Here is a 17,821-nt window from a genome sequence, read left to right on the forward strand (position 1 = left end):
CTATAATAACAAAACGCAAAATTGACATTAGTTAAAAAATAACCTAGAAATTTGGTGGCGGTAAATATTGCAAGCCTACTATAATAGGTATTATAGTTAAGATTTTACATGTTTTACAATCTAAGTTTTGTGTTTGTAACTATTGTGTTCGCAAGTTATGGTTTCCAGCAACGAAAGGTATAATCTTTTAGCGTACTAAATTATTTTTAACCATTACAATGGCATAAAACTTAGCAGCTTTGGGTATGAGCCTAAAATGCATTGCTTATACAGTTACTGGAAGCGTTTGTGGCGGTGGACAACGTCTGAAAGTCTGACCAGAGATGAATTGGCCACTTTACTCGATAATAAAGCGGTGAAAGACGGATTGCGAGAAGGTCTCGCAAGTTACAAGCTGGCAAAAACGAATACATTTTCTCAACTGCAGGCTAAGCATACTGACCAGGCAAAATTGTTGAATGTCGTAAACATCTTACAAAATTACCTTGTGAGTACCTAATATTATATTATATTTATGTTATTCTAAGTGCTACACCTACAAAAAGTACCTATCATAACCATTAACATAAGTGATGATGAGGTCGACAATATAGCATGCGCACCTATATAATGCCTATTCACTGTCAGCTTGAGAAGGTCTGATTTATAGCGTTTAGATAACAAATCTGCAGATGAAATTTTACTCCACCACTATACTCCATATAAATATGAAAGCATAATGCTTCATGCAAATTATGGGCATGTCTACAACATAGTGATGGATCCCCAGCCTGTATATTCCCCTTGATGGTGGAAAGGGGATAGTGGAATTATTTTATACAATTCCATCACATACTCTCCATGACATGTCCTATGTACCATATGTCATTCTTTTAACAATAATTTGTTTTATTTCAGGACAAAGACTGTTTCCAAATATGGGAAATAATAAAACATTACCTCAGTGACATTTCATGTGGGACATCAGCCAATGCTCTTAAAAATGTAGCTTTTGTAGACACCAGACCAACTGTCCTTCTTTCACACATATGGAACTTTTATCATGCTGAAAGGCTCTTTGTTCTTAAATTGCTGCAATACATAATCCAATTCAAAGACAACACAAATCATAAATACAATGAACAGTTCAAAAAAGTCATCGATGACATTGGGATGGATACTCTAAAAACATCTCTATTGAATCAGTTTGAAAAGCTACTTTCTGTTGCACCTCCTCCAAGAAAAATACAAAGCGATTTTTCAAGTGAAACTGTCAGACAGGAATGGGCGGAATCTAATCTTCGTGAACAACTGGCTATATTACAAATCCTTTTGTTAATTGCAAATGAAAGTGCCTTTTCTGACAATGAATTTAATAGGCTTTTTGACTTGTTTAGAAAACATAGCTTTGGAAAGACTCAAGGGTATAATGATTTGCTGGAAGAGAGACATAGAGAGCATGGCCTGAGGATAATGTATATGGAGGTGTGCCTGTTTATGGTCATTTTGGATGACAGTAAAATGTAAGATAATGTTTTGAATATTTAAGAGCACATTTTGTCTGTGGGCGCATTCCTATTATGTTGTGACGACAGATACTCGTGCAGTTTAAAGTGTTGTGGCTTGTACGTTTAAATGAAGTTGTTCACATGTAGTACAACACGATTAACTGTCGTTCATAACTTTTATGACGTTACAAGACTGTCAAGACAATAGAAAGATCTAGAATGACAGTCATAGGATAAATAAACTGTCACGATAAAAAGTGATGACACAATATTCAGAGCTACTATTGTTGTCACGTTTTATTTATAGTTGTCTCATATCTGCAAACGATAAGGCAGCTGCCGTGAAATGATAAATTGTTGTCACGATCCAGTGAGAACAGCAAGGCATGAATGTCGTTTATCGATAAAAAAAGTCTACGAATCTGTCACCGCAGATGCTCGAGGTGTGGGCTCAGGCTAGACGCTACAGTCGTCTAACGCTAAAATAAAACGTTACGACATAATGGGAACGCGTCTTAAGCCTCCTGTAACCACACTTGTTGGAATGGAATTTCATTAATCCATGCAGAAAAAGTATGTCTATGTAATTAAATTCAAAAAGATTTTGTGCATTTGACTTCCGTGATCTGTGTAAAATTCTTTTTCACTCTTGTGGTCTTCAATGTAATGCAAATTCATATAGGTAAAATGTATTGTTATTGTATTGGAATCGATTCCTAATTTATTTTAAATGTAAAGATTTGTTTACACCAGTTTTCTAAGGGATAATGATTTGTCACTTTGTTTCCAGCTCCCAACTCTCATCATGGATAGATAAAACAAAAGAAAGTGTGGAATATGAACTAACAAAGTTGCACATGAGCTCAGAACACAGTGCTCTGCTTATTTCTTGGATGATGTTAATGTTGAAGGTGATGATAACAATCACAGACATATGTAAAGACTGTAACTGCAAAACCTACCATTTTTTTCTCCACCTATTTATTGTACACGTATTTCGAAGCGACTTTTTAGGAGCTAAATTAAATATTTGTTTTTTTTTCTCTAACAAACCAACATGTCGGGATCTTTATAGGTCACTGATCACGGCTGACTCTAAATACTTTGTCCTTCCAGGAAAAAAAGTATCATTTTGTCCTATCTTCCTTGAAGTAATTTTGTTAATTTGTGTGATGCCATAACCGGGACAAAGTTCCAGAATTGTCTTGGTACAATCTTAAAAGCCTATTTATACTTAATTGAGCCACGGACTGTATATTCTGCCCCCTGACCCTTTAATTAAATGTAGGGTAGGCTACTGCTGGACGCCCATCTGTATTACAAGTACTAAGTGTCATCTTTAAATTGTATGTTAAAATCTCATTATTATATGGTAATTTACATTTCAGAGTGAACAACACATGAAGTTGTTCGAAAGTCAGTACCAGCATTACGGAGCAACAGCATTGAAAATGCACGTTTTTGAATTCCTACAACAAATGCTCAATAACTCTGTTTTTTCGGTAAGTTTTTACCTAAACAAATGTAAAGTATATTTATTAAGTAAATCCGCTATAAATCTTTATTATTTATTTTTTCAGGACAAATCAAAATGTGCCCTGGTGGCCAGAAAGCGTGTTTTTCGATTGCTCAATGAACTCTGCAACAAATTTGACGGCGATGGTACTATCAGCCATCAACCTGGAGTTATGAAACTTTGCGCAGATTTGATACAGTCCCCAACCATTGCCTGTGAATTTTGGACATTGTACAATCAAGATGATGAATATGGTGTAGTGTCGATTTGGAATTCTGCTTTGGAGTTCTTCCCCTTCAACTTTAGTGCGCTTTCGATTTTGGCCGCCGGATTGGCTCAGGCTGGGAAGTGTAGTGTTAGAAATGTAAGTATAAAAGCGTCGATGAATTCAACTGCTGTTTAGTTCTCTAAATATAATTAATGTTAATGTTCATAGCTCCTTGATATCTGACTAATTAAATTTCATTACCAAAAGTTTGTTTGTAAGAGAAAAAGTAAAAATAAGTGGTTGTGTATAATATTATGTCAATTATTTCTGCCAAAATATTAATGAATAATATTAATGATATTTTGATTATAGTGTTCCATGGCAGAATAACAGTGAGGGCTATGTAATTAGCATAGTCCTCAGAGTCCTGAGTCAACATGCTTTTGATTACTTTTTTTGTGTTATTTAGGAATTATGTGATTTTCTGTATCTGTTTATAATTTATATATCTTGCATGTCAAATAAAGTCGATTTTATTTATTTATAATATTTTTGTGAATGTTACCTTTATGTTTGTGGTCTTCCAGTTAATAGCAGAACTGAAAAACTTACCTGTGTACACCGAAATGTACAACCCAAATTCAGTGCCAATAATGTCCTTGCAAGCTGATGATGCTCTCATTGGCCGCGATTATTACCCTCTTGGAGACCCTTCGTATCGCATTGAGGCAGGCTCAAAGGCCACAATAATGGAACGAAAAGAGGGAACCATGATACACTTTCGCACACCATATTCTTATTGGACCATCTTCAATAGCGAAATCGAGAAAGCACTGGACAGGAAAGAACATCATCAACAAAACATCAACGCTACACTACAAAGGGTTTACGAAGGAACTAAAGTTTTGAAAGGTGTACTCACAGCTTTAGTTGAGGATAAAGAAATCCCAAAATATTTGGTTACGCCCAGTGAAGGAGTCTTTGATGTTCTTGTGAGATTCATGAGAGCAGAATCACCGCCTTTAGCTCTTTTAGTTGAATGTGTTGAAATTTGTACTACCCTGATTCCAATATTCCTTAAAGAAGTTCATTTGAGGTAAGAAACGTCACTATTTCCCTGTTTTAGGTTTTGCAGTCAGAAAAATATTGTGTTTATTTATTAATGCAAACACTTGGAAAAAATTCCTACGATCCGGCTGGATTCGAACCAGTCCCATCTTCTAGCAAACCGTGCCAGATGCTATGCCAACTAAGCCACGGAACGAACCAGCCGACCTTACGAATTTTGCTATATGCTTGTTGCAGATCTTTGTTTTGGTTTTTTTAATGACTTTTTGCCGTAGCGCCATCTGTGAGAAGTCTATTTCTTCACTCAGCCAGATACCTTTAAAGCTATCAACAGCTGGCTAGAGAGGTCGCTTTAATAATTGTTATATTGTTATTATAAGTATGTGCTTTATTTCAGACTTATAAACACAGGTCTTCTTCCCCGAATAGTAAACTACCACCTGACTTACATTGAATACGCGAATGGTGCGTCATTTGATTCAGCTGCAGTCGGTTCTTATTTAGTGACGATTGAACAACCCAGTGGAAGCTACAACTTCCTGAGTGCTTATATTGATATGTTGTATGCTTTTCATGAGGTACTATACCTTTTACTTTTCTTTTTTATATATTTTCTTTTAAAATTTTATTCAAAGTGTTACAAGTATATCTTTGTTATAATTATTAATACCAAGATCGATATCCGGCCGGATTCGAACCGACGTCTTCTAGCAAACCGTGTCAGATGCTATGCCAACTAATCCACTGAACGAACCAGCGGACCTCACGAATATTTATATGTGCTTGTTTTGTCGGATCTTCGTATTTGGTTTTCAACGACTTTTTAGCCGCAGCGCCATCTACAAGAAATCTATGAAAGTTAAGTTAGGTTAGGTTTATATTTTTTTGTTACAATAATTGTTTTTTCTTCAGGCTTCAACCGAAGATCGTATTACAATCGACATACTCCTCCCTGGCCTTGTTTTAATCCTGCGCGAAGTATTTCCCAATATATGCGGCTGGCGTTACACTAATACTGGCGTACGACGTAAATTAGTAGAGAAATGCGCCAAATTTCTCACATCTGTTCTTCAACAAAGTAAAGACGGCAACAGCGTAGAATTATTGAAGAAGACGTGTATCTACAGCTTGTTGCACACGGAAAATGCATTGGAGTTGTTGAAGATTATTTCTATTGGTAAGTGGAAGTATGACTACAATTTCCTTCATAGTTTCAAACACAATTACTTGTTAATTTTGTAGATGCTTTATTACCGCAACATTATCGATAGTCCCACATGATGCAACTTTTTCAGGGAACGACAAATTGGAACAAATGATCCACGATGAACCAAATTGGACATCAGGCACAGGGTCCCAATTCTTATCAACCATCCAGCGATGTGTGGCAATCATAATGTTTTCGCTAAAATTGAAACACATGGTCTCTAAAGGAGAAGTGACGCCTCTAGAGCGTTTGATTTTCGCTCAAAACAAACAAATGGACACGTTGAAAGTGGTGCCAAAAGTGACAAGTTATATTAACCATGCTTTTAATAAAAATCTTCCAGTATTGTGCTGTCGACTGTTGAAAAGATTTGCCGAGGTAAATACTACACTATTCAAACTTGTACATTTCAGTAGGTAAGGGCGCGTTCCCATTATGTCGTAACGTTTCATTTATCGTTGGACGACTATCGAGTCTAGCCTGTTCCCATATCACGAGTATCTGTCGTAACGTGTCGTGGACGTTAATTTTATCGTTGAACGACTGTCGTGACTAGCTGTTCCCACTAGATGGTGACGAAAATTTATCGGTTCACGGCAGCCGCCTTGTCGTTTGCACGACAGAATCGTTTAAGCTATCTGTCTTCACATTTTTATCGTGACGTTTTATTTATCGTCTGACGACTGTCGTTCTAGCTCTTCCCATTATCACGACAGTCTGTCGTCGTAACGTCAAAAACGTCGCGAACGACAATTAATCGTGTGATACTATATGTGAACAACTTCATTTAAATACCACGACACTTTAAACTGCACGACATAATGGAAACGCGCCCTAAGAGGTAAAGATTAAATTCATGTTTTGGAATGTAGATGTTTTTACAAACATTGCTTTAGGCTGCGTCGTTTGTTTCTAACTTAACATATTTTATTTGCCCTTATGATTGATTTTAAATGCCTAATTAATAGCCTCTTTAAAAATTACCATTTGGGACTTAAGAGTCGATACTACCTCTGCTCGAATTCATATTTTTCCTGTACTAATACGGTCCATTTTGGTTGGGTCGAGCGCCAGTGACACTGGCTTTATTTCAGAATTTACTTTTTTACTAACTAAATTAAAGCCATTTGATACGAGTTTTATTTAGTTCAATTGATATAAAAAAAATCATTAGTAGTACAGTACTTATTGAATACAGTGGTTTTCTTGTAAAATTTCCATGTAAGTTTGTGTTTTCTTTCTATCGTGAAAATTTTTAGGAATTGTGTTTTCATACCATACAGTAATCAGTGTATATCCTCAATTTTACTATATATGTATTTTTTCGAAAGTGATTGATTCAACACTTTCACTGTTATGCGGAATCAACCAAAGCTATTTGAGGTTGTATAGACTATAGATTTATAATCATCTGTTTAGCACATCACTAATAATACTTTTTTTTAGGATTTCCAAATGTCTCTCTTCGCCTCTTTAGACATGACAGCGTATCAAGTGAGAGTGATTTTCCTAGATCGATTAAGAGATCAATACGAAACAATAGAATTGAAAGTTGCTATCTTAGAATTTGTTGCAACATGCATCGGGAAGCAACCGGGCCTAACCGAAGCATTCTTCATGAACAACCATGAAAATATGAAGAACGATGAAAAGGATAAGACCGCAGAAAAGAAAAACATAGAAGACGATAGTTTTGAAGGTATTCTTGGATACATGGCAGACTATTTAGGAACTGTTAAAGAGGTAAGTGTGTTAACTGATGATTTACCAAGGAGTACCACAAGGATCAACACTACGTCTAATTTTATTTACAAATTATTTCAGGATGTGAAATTACTTCATAGCCCACTTCTTGGGTGTATTATGGAACTCTTTCACGCTTTGTGGAAGAACAATATGCAGATTTTAGTAAAGAAACTTCGAGAAAATCCAAAGTTCTGGGAACACCTTACCAGCCCTTTGTTTAGTGATATCCAACCAGGCTTAAGAACATACACGCAAATATTTAATGTCCTTGGCATTGAACTTTTTGTATCAAGAGAAAAAATTGATACAAACCTTAAGGAAATGCTTGAAGAGTTTTTCGATGTTGGCAAGAAACATCTAGAGCAATGGATTAATCACATTTTCTCCTTTAAAGGCAGAGACGATTCTGTAGAAGCTGTGGATAAAGTGCCTATTTGGTTAGGATTGCTAACGTCCTGGAAAGATTTCACAACGATATTCTGCAAATGCCTGCCGTTTAAGTTGAATATTGCACACAAATCTAAATTGGTTGCGTCTTGCTTAAATGCATTAATGAATGAACTAGACGAATTGAAAGACGGTCGCTTAGTAGTCATCTTAGCTGAATTGTACGTAATCATGTTGGCCAATTGGAAAGACGATTGCTTTGACAACAGAAAAGCGAATGCAAAACAAATTGATAACTTGCTGACTAATACAGCTATAGTCTATGAATGTCTACATCCACGAGCTATCCGCGCTATACTTTCAATCGGAACTGTGGCCATTAGTATATTGGATTATAAAATTAAAGCGAATAGCGTCACAGCGCAAAGTGTTATTCGAGCCGTGACTAACATCAACAGCATAGAGCTTGAGAAACTGTTTGATTACATAAAAGATGAACCGCGGTCCGAGACTCAAGGAAACGGGCACCCATTGAATGAGGACGTACCACCTGTGGTGTTGTCCCTCGCTATGCTAGAACAATGCTTGGACTTGTACGACGACATGTTCACAGGACTGTCTCAATGGTTCCAATCAAGCAGATTCATAAACAAGCTTTTGTGCTGTCTACAAATATGTTTGCAGAACAGACGTCATTACCAAACGTCTCTGGCCGCATTACGTTGCCTGACAGCTTATTCCAGGGGTCCTTTCTCGAAGGATTTGTTACTAAGTGACGTAGACCAGTTTCTGTGGCTGCAACTGCTTCCTCCGAAGATTGACCCGAATGGGTCGTCGCCTACGGTCTGGAAACCTCAAGAATGGTGGCGTGTGTATGCGTATAGCTTGGACTTCATATCTATGATGGTGATGAAACATGGGCAGTTCTTTGCAAGTGACGCAATCACATTCGTTGGAGTCCATTTGGAATATTTGATCGAAGCTGTTCTATTACCTCGTCAAGTCGCAAATATTGACGCTCTGAACCTGTGTGCATCTACCCTTATCCTGGTAGTTCAGTTAGTAAAATTTGAGGCTAGGTGGCGGCTACAAAATATAAACTCATTGAATGGAATCATGGTGAGATTACTTTCAATATAGTTTTGTACATTGTAAAATTTTGCATCTTGTCTTATTCTTGGTTTTATTCCACAGCGAAGCATAAGCGCATGTCTATATCAGTGTGTGACAATGATGATGCGAGCTCGACGCTCTTCAGATCCAATGCTGCAATCTACTGACGAGGCTCTTCACCAAGCCCCTGTTCTCCAACGGTTAGTGACATTATTTCTTTACCAATAAAGGCACTTTCTGCTAATCACCATCAACATAATCATCAGTCCAAGGCAGGCGCCTTAGCCCAATACAGGTTGGGGATTTGACACGTTTTACAGTTTCATCACTGTTTTTCATTAGCTAGAAATATTGCTACGTATACTAAACAGTCGCAAATGTACGTAATGTATAATAATAATAATTTATTGATCAAAGAAAAATGAAATACAATGGCATTACAAGGCACAACATAGAAAGAAACATAAAAATATAGTAAAGAAATGCCAATACTTGTGATTCCCTAACTCCTAAACTAGGTAATCCTGTATCTTAGGAGTTAGTGATTCCTTCAACATTGAGTGCTTAAATAGTACACACGAATAGCTTCAGTAGCAAATAAGTATACGTAAATAAGTGTATTGAAATAAGTGTACTGTAATAAGAGTTTTACCTTGTAATTATTGTAGTGTGTATTAATTGAAGTGTGTGTTTTGGGTGTAAGTGTGTGGAGTGAATGGAATGATGTGGTTTTCTTCATTTTAACATATTTTCTATGTCATTGTAATTTAGTGTTAAAAGTAATTCTTGAAGTACTTTTTTAAGTGTGTGTTTCGGTAGGGAGTAAATCGGACTTAGTTTGTTCATTCTATTATATAAGCTACAGCTTAGAGCATTGTATTGTTGTTTGGCCCATGCGGTGCGACATTTTAATGGAGGACACATTTGTGCACCCCTTCGTTTGTTTGCAGTGGCAGTAGAATAAGGTAGTGACCGGTGTTTGCGTAGAAGCGTCCTTAGCACAAACAGTTGTCTTACTGAAAGTACTTTACATTCATTGTATAGGTTTGCTGTTGAGAATGTTCGTTTTTTAAAGGTCATAACTTTGAGAATAGCCCGCTGAGCTCGTTCCAATTTTAGAAGAGAGGTCTTAGATGCACCACCCCATACCGGGATACAGTATGAAATGACAGACTGGCATAGTCCTAAATATACCATGAAGAGGGTTTTGTGGTCAGCTGAGTGGCGGAGATTTTTGAAAAAGTAAATGAGGCTTCTGACTCTGGTTGAAAGGGATTTAATTTGGACGTGCCAGTCAAGTCTATCAGTAGTATGACACTTAAATGAAAAAAAAAAACAATGTACTCCAATAAATCAATAAAGTAACCATTTGTAAACTAACAACTCGTCGAGACTTAGTAAGGGCACGTTCCCATTGTGTCGTGACGACAGATAGTCATACGGTTTAGTGTCGTGACTTGTATATTTAAATGAAATTATAGAACAACACGATTAACTGTCGTTTACGACTTTTTGACGTTACGACGACAGACTGTTGTGACAATGGGAATAGAACAAGAACGACAGTCGTCTGACGATAAATACAACGTCACGATAAAAATGTTTGGATCAGTCCATCCGTTTTTGGGTGTTATAATGCACGAAGCACTCCGCCATAGTATAAGACAAATATGGTGCTTCTTAAGTTTTCGCGATTGTGACACATTTATAATGTGTAGTTTCATTTCTAATGAAACTATTGTTTCGGATCTATTTCGCGTATATTGATTTTTTAAAACAAACCAACGTTACGAGCCCTTTACTGATCCCACGATCACGGCTGGCAGAGAGGGTGAAGTCATCCATCATCAACCAGTTATGTCTAATATTAATGCAAACCACCATAATATTCTGAACCATAGGGTGATAAAAAAAAATCACAGTCCATTTTTTTCCTGTGCATATGATTCAATAATAGAACACGTTAGTGAAATAAAACAAAAAATCCCGTTGTTTTATGTTAACATTTCCCAATAATTTCTAAGGCGTGGTTACCTCAAAATTCGCCATAACTTATTTATGTATTTGTTAAGTATTTGAGACCGTGTATTTTTTTATTTTTAACAATATGCTCCTTTAAAATGGTCAGTGGCTTTTTTTAACACCCAGGATATAGTTATAGAAGTTATTAATATAAATAGCTTATTTTCAATTTACAAAAGAACATTCCAATTTACGTGACAAACGATTTAGATCTGTAAAAATTGTTTAATTTTTAATTATGACCCTTTTTTGCGTCTCGACTTAAGGCCGGAACAAGTGCCAGATTGACGAATTAGCCTCTTTTTAAATTAAATTCCTAATAATACTAATAGTCCATTAATCACAAAAAAATATATGATTGCTGGTAGTCCTTGAATCATTGAACGTATTGAGCAAAACTTCAATTTATTAAGCTTTTTGTATAAAATAAAATTTTCAATTACGTCCTTCAAATTGAATAAAAAGCAATTTCTATAAATTAAAAGCATGTAAATAAAAAGCATGTAAAGCATACGTCCGTTGTTTATAAAATTTACATGAAAAAATAGATAATTTAATTTCAAACAGTATGTATTGTTCCCTTTTTTTTAACTTATATAGTTCATAAGTTAAGTGTTATTATTTGAAAAAAATTATTCATTCTCACTCGCGAGGTCTGCGCGCACTACGCTCAGTCGCCTTTCAGATCTCTTATTAGTTTGTGCCTTTCAGTCTTTGCGACGGGTGGACGGGTGTGTTTTTGAGCGGGTTTATGCCACACAAAGTTGCTGTTTTTGATTAATTTCACTTGTGTTTGTGTTAAATTTAATTTGTCTGTATATTTTTGACTTTGTTTTTATATTTTAGATTTATAAATTCATTATTTCGTTATATTTACATTGCATCTTTTTTAATAACAACCAAAGACTAGACAATATAGATATGCCAAAATAAATCTAAGATGAAGTGTGGAATTTGTACAATATACATGCAAATAATATGGCACTGGCTGAGAAGGTTTAGGTGTTCTGGAATAGAAGGCCTAGGTGTTCTGGGTAGTGACGCGAAGTTAATTCCGTTGCCCTTTATCTCGGCCGACCCGATTCCCGGTAGAACAAATTCTTTAAATGAACTTCCTGAACTTGGGTCTGGTCTGGGTTTCTGGTGATGCCTAAGTTTGGATTCAGTTTCTCTGGCACTCATAACGAGTACAGGGAGTTCCCTAGTTTGAGACCAGGTGGTTGGCAACAGAAAAGACAAAAGTATATTTCCCAAATTGATACTATCAGGAAATGAACCCGAGACCAAGAGCTACGGAATACACTACGCGGTATTACCCAGAACACCTATTAGCAAAAAACCATTTTAGGAAGGTTCATTTCCCAAAATGGTTCTACCGGGAATCAAACCCGCGAGCAAGAGTTACGGAATACACTCCGCGGCACTACCCAGAACACCTAGGCCAAAACCATTTCAGAAAAGTTAATTTCCCAAATTGGTTCTACCGAGAATCGAACCCGGGATCAAGAGTTACGGAATACACTCCGCGGCACTACCCAGAACACCTAGTCCACAACCATTTTATAAAAGTTCATTTCCCAAATTGGTTCTACTGGCAATCGAACCCGCAACCAACAGTTACGGAATACATTCCGCGGCACTACCTAGAACACCTAGGCCAAAACGATTTTAGAAATTTTCATTTCCCAAATAGGTTCTACCGGGAATCGAACCCGGGACCAAGAGTTACGGAAGATACTCCGCGTTACCACCCAGAACATCTAAACTAAAACCATTTTAGAAAATTTCATTTCCGAAACTGGTTCTACCGGAAATCAAACCCAGGGCCAAGAGCTACGGACTCTTTCCAGAACACCTAGGCCAAAACCATTTTAGAAAAGTTCATTTCCCTAATTGGTACTGCCGGAAATTGAACCCGGAACCTTCTCATGTGTGCTTTATGTAAAATCTACAAATCGCTTAAAACACGACCACACACACAGCATATTTCCGTGAGAAGAAATATTGACTTTATTTAACACATTTGAAGTTCTATATTGCATTGCTATTTCCAAAGTTCGCCCTAAGCAGTCCGATGTCGCTCAGCCAATGTTTGCCTTTCAAAGAAATATACCTTATTGTTGAGAAGCCTAGTCACAGTTTGTAGTGCCCGTGGTGGCACAAGCTGGTGACGTCAGGCACCGCGGAACGCAAAGACATATCCACTTTATTTAGTAGAAATGAAACTATACTGCATTGCATTTTCCTCCCACCGCCGCTTGCTGCAGTTTTGTTTTAAAGGAATAAGAAAACAAAGAAAATAAAACCACCACTGATCCAGAAAATATCGCAAATATTTGTTCTCGTGACAACAAACCCATGCTTCAATTAGAAAATAGTACTCCAACTTCAATTAAACTACTTGTTCTCGCTATTTACATTTTGACGCTTTTTAATGTTAACAATATAGTTAATAAAGTACCTATTTTAATGTATATTTATTTGACCTCGCGCAAAGTACGTATCGTTACACTTTACTGTGTACTTCTTATTGTTGGAATTTCCATCAGTTAAAAACAAATTAGTCGTATTGGTCGTAATCACTTTTTTTTTATTATTAATTTAAGTGTTTATTTACCTATTGTATAAAACAAATTGGATAAATAATACATAAAAGTTATACTTTCAATGACGCACAATTAATTAGTAAATATTGACGTTTGTTACATGCATTTAAAATATAGCGAATAAAAGTATTTGTTTTAATTTTACTACTCTTTTCTACTTCTCCTTTATAGTTGAAAATAGTAGTATTAGTTGTTAATTGATAGGATGTAACTACCGAATCATTGCAAGATTTATCTAATACTCACTATTTATGCTATTACGATTTTGGCCATAAAATATTATGTAATGTTTATTTTATACGATGGTTTATTCTCGATTGTCTATGAGGGAACAACAACGTAGGTATAGATGGCAAAAAAACATTTATGACACTTCTGTATTTTAATTTACAACTTATCTTTATTTGACCGTGTGTTAGTACAAGCGAGTGGTCGATAGATGGCGTATCAAATTGTTACTACTGCCACCTACTGCTTAGAGGTCAAAGTCATTCGCGACTGTTCGAGCCGTAATAAAGTCGCAGGTGCATATCGCCCGTCGAGTATATATGTCGCCACATGTATTTAAACAATCAATCGCTCTATTGAGAGGTAACCATTCTCGAACTTGACCATCATCGCGCACTTTTGCTATTAAAAAATACAATTCTTTTCTTATTTTTCAGAATCCTGGAAATATTGCATATGGCGACTTTATGTCTGTTGTCGTTTAGTCCGGACCTCCTATCTCTTCTCGCGGATCCCGGATTGGATTTAGAAAGATGGCAACCCCTGGTGGAGCTCCATTTTGGCGCGCCCAAGATTTCTTACGAACCATTCCCACAGCTTACATTTGGGACGCTTCTGTGTGCTATAGCAATTCTTACCAGATCTCTCAACCACGTAAGTTTTATGTGTCTTGTATGTTATAATTTGTTTTAATAAATACTTATATTAATTGAGGCTACATTGATTGAAGCCATCAGCGCAAAATTGGTTTAACCCACTTCTATTTTTTTTTATACAATATTAATTTAATTGATAATAAAGTACATAATTATTTATATTTGGATGTTATTTTCATGTATAAAGAATATACAATAATATTTTTTTATACTTCAAAACTTCAGCTACAGCTAGCACGAGAGCTCCTTGTGAAAGAGTTCGTCCAGGGAAGTACTGCCACATTACCTATTTCTGCCGCCAGGGTGCTGGTGAAATTACAGGCACATGTGTACAGTGTTAGTGCCCCTCAGATATTTGCAGTTTAAAGCTCTGAGTGAAACTGCAACTGTTATGGACAGGCGTGTCGCTACCATCAGGTGCACGACTTGTTCGTCCCGTCACTTAATATTATAAAAAACTGTACTTTAGTGTTATTTAAACTAATATTGTAGAAAAGAATAGTACAATTAAGAAGAACACAAACTTAAATTCTACTCTATATCGCTTACGTAAGCCGTAAAAATGGCTATGAAGAACGCAAATTAACAAATGTTATTTCTCTGACTGACAAAGGCTTACCATGCGGAAGAAGGCAGTGGCTCCCGTTCCCCACGCAGTCGCCGCCGCCTGTGCTCCTGCGGCAGCCCAGGGGACCCGCGCCGCGTCAACCGCAGCGAATCTATTACCAGCATCTCGTCGGCTGCCAGTGCTGTGCACTGGCCTAACGAAAAGCTGGTCGCTGGTGCTACCCAGGCAGCTGCTACTTTACTCGCCTCTCAGGTATACATATAATTGACAACGCCATGAAAAGAAATGTGCCAGATAACTAAACCAATTACCTGGTAATAAACTTAGTACTATGAGTACCATAGCAACGGTATTCAATCCGGGGCACTAATCGGAACACCCAGACCAGAACCAATTCAGAATAATTTGTTTCCCAAATTGGCTCAAACGGAATCTTTTCATCAAGTTCCCCAAGTGCTAACCGTTCGGCGTAAGGCGGCAGTACTTCCCTGGACGAACTCTTTATAAGGAGCTTTACTGTTACTAAAAATAACTTTTGTTTTCACAGGCACTGTTAGCTGTTCGCGATCCAAAAGTTCCTGGACGTCACAAACAACTGATCCGTCGTGAGCTGGGCTCTGAGTTGACGCTGTACCACGACTTCGTTCGCAAGAGAATTCTGTGTGCTGCACATGTGCGTCCTCATCTTACTCGGAACAAACTTGGAGCTTGGCCATTAGAACCCAATAAAGAAGAGGTGAAAAAAATCCAAGAAGCTAGAAAGGATTCTGTTAGTGACGACGATGATAGGTCTGTGCCGCGCCCGCCACCTCCGAAGCGATCCTCGCAAGATTCCATGCGCGAGTACATCCTTCGTAAGCATTACCTCGACAAATGCGCACAAACACCAACCAAAGGCCCACCTTCCCCTGTATCTCACTCTACACCGGCAACAGACAAGAAAAAAGAAGCTTCTAGAAGTTCGAAAAGAGTTTCTTGGGCAGAAACTACGAGAGACAGCGATGATAGTCTGGATAGCTCACTAGAAGAAATCGAGCCTGTTTATTCAAACCTAACTGATGTACTAATCAATAATGAGGACGATTATTTCCACTTTTTATCAGTTGTGTTTCTTTATATTTGCCAAACTGAATTGTGACTTTTTATTGTGTTAATTATTTTTTAATGTATTAAGTAATTGTAGTAAGATATTTTGAATAAATAATGTCACCATGTACCGATACATATTTTATTTATTATATAATTATTTTTGTTTCTCAAGATTGTTGTGAGACAATTTATTAATACTCAAAACATACTCCAGCATGTACATATATATCACTCATTTTTATAGGGTGTGCGGTACAGAATGGATAAGCCTGAAATGCGTTATAGTAGAGCTTATGTACGTTAAAATAAAATATAAAGAAAAATATATCTCACGTAGTACCTAAGATATATATTTTTTTTCTTTACATTAATTATTTTCACCGTGTTTTACGTTTTTGTACACCACGACTACAAGTTAATCAATTCCTTCGGTTTTTTGGTGTCATAATATTCTACATTGACTGTGCTAATAGATAGACAGTAAGGAATCAATCCTTAATCGCGTATATTGATCAATTTTCAATCTTTTCAAAGTTTTTGATTCACAATTAAAACTGATAATTATGATAAATTTATAGGGCATATGGGTGAGTGAGTGGGTGGCTGTGTGGGTGAGTGCGTGAGTGAGTGGGTGTGTGTGTGTGAGTGAGTGGGAGAATGCGTGGGTGAGTGAGTGGATGAGTGGGAGATTGCATGGGTAAGTGCGTGGCAGTGGGTGAGGTGGTGGGTTAGAGGGGGTCAGGGTGTGGGTGAGTAGGTTTGAGGTGAGTGAGAGCGAAACCGCTAACCCACACCCAACCCACCGCCTAACACACCCCCTGAATATACAGGGTGTCCCAAAACTCAATGATAACCTGAGAACAGGCTGTTGCCTAGTTTAAAGCAACCCAGAAATAAAATATTTTACGAAATCAAGTCATGGTTTTTTTGTGATATTTTAATGAAAAATGTTGAAAATGTACGACCTGTACGCCATTTTTAAGTACTACAAATACAAATTTGCTAATTTTGCTGGTCTAGTTTTAATACGGTAACCTAAATAGCTCAGGTAATGACCAATGCCAAGAAAACCCTAATTGCTAAAGTTCTAGCTCAAAAAAATTATGTATTTAATTTTTTTCTTGTAATTTTTGGCAGATTTTTCTTCAAGGTAACTTTGACACCCCATACTGTAAAAAATATGTACCTAAAATTAGACTATAGACTACCATGGCAACTCCTTACAAAAATTGGCGCAACTAATCAAGACTCTAAAATGGTACAAAACCTTCTACGTCATGCTTCTTGGAAAAAAAATATTTTGGTTTTTCTGAAAAAAAAAGAGGCCAATTTAAAAAGGTTACCTTTTCTAAGTGAAAATGGCTTTCAGTGCCTCTAAGGTTAATTTAGGTTTCATATCCATGTAGTCGGAGTTCTTTTATTTTTTCCATCCTCTAAGGGTCGTATTCTAGAACTCTACTCAATGCTCAAGTCAGGACTTGAGTATGATTCAAAGCACTAGAAATCATACTCAAGTCATTGCCACTAGGGTATTTCCAGTACTTGAAATTATCTCAAGTCTGCTCAAATCCTGACTTGAGCATTGAGTAGAGTTCTAGAATACGATCCTAAGGGTTGAATACGACCCTACCACACCATTTTGATGTTGATACCACGTTCCCCGCAATATGCTAAGTGGCACGTCTTCCAGTAGATCTGTCACAATAAAAGTTTAACCTTACTATTATTCCCATTTCCTATGGTTGGTAACTGCTACATATTGTTTGTTATTTTGGAATACCGCAGAAATATTAACAGTAAAATGCGTAGTTGTAACTCATTGTAATGTTATAATAATATTTCTGCGATATTCCAAAATAAAATAATTGACATCTATCTTTGGTAACAAAGAAAGCGACTTAAATTGGCAACATTTTTAAC

At 36.8% G+C, this 17,821-nt stretch overlaps 1 protein-coding gene across 1 annotated transcript; it reads left to right on the forward strand.

The window, feature by feature from the left end:
- Nucleotides 1-142: 142 nt before the first annotated feature.
- On the forward strand, nt 143-16,022 carry LOC113230374 (nucleoporin NUP188 homolog). Its single transcript, XM_026464281.1, has 16 exons — nt 143-177; nt 274-487; nt 898-1,502; nt 2,278-2,398; nt 2,876-2,989; nt 3,068-3,367; nt 3,799-4,307; nt 4,677-4,857; nt 5,192-5,456; nt 5,575-5,864; nt 6,933-7,229; nt 7,311-8,738; nt 8,814-8,932; nt 14,026-14,242; nt 14,858-15,064; nt 15,360-16,022. The coding sequence occupies exons 1-16, from the start codon at nt 158-160 to the stop codon at nt 15,948-15,950; spliced, it is 5,478 nt and encodes a 1,825-aa protein (XP_026320066.1). The 5' UTR covers nt 143-157; the 3' UTR covers nt 15,951-16,022.
- Nucleotides 16,023-17,821: the final 1,799 nt, after the last annotated feature.

The sequence above is a fragment of the Hyposmocoma kahamanoa genome, unplaced genomic scaffold, assembly GCF_003589595.1.
Source record: "Hyposmocoma kahamanoa isolate Upper Pololo Valley unplaced genomic scaffold, ASM358959v1 63, whole genome shotgun sequence".
In the NCBI taxonomy this organism is placed as follows: Eukaryota; Metazoa; Arthropoda; class Insecta; order Lepidoptera; family Cosmopterigidae; genus Hyposmocoma; species Hyposmocoma kahamanoa.

Coding starts and splice junctions, on each gene's coding strand:
- LOC113230374 (XM_026464281.1), top strand. CDS start 158: ATGGTTTCCAGCAACGAAAG. Junction 2,990..3,067: donor TCAATAACTCTGTTTTTTCG/GTAAGTTTTTAC, acceptor TTATTTTTTCAG/GACAAATCAAAATGTGCCCT. Junction 7,230..7,310: donor ATTTAGGAACTGTTAAAGAG/GTAAGTGTGTTA, acceptor AAATTATTTCAG/GATGTGAAATTACTTCATAG.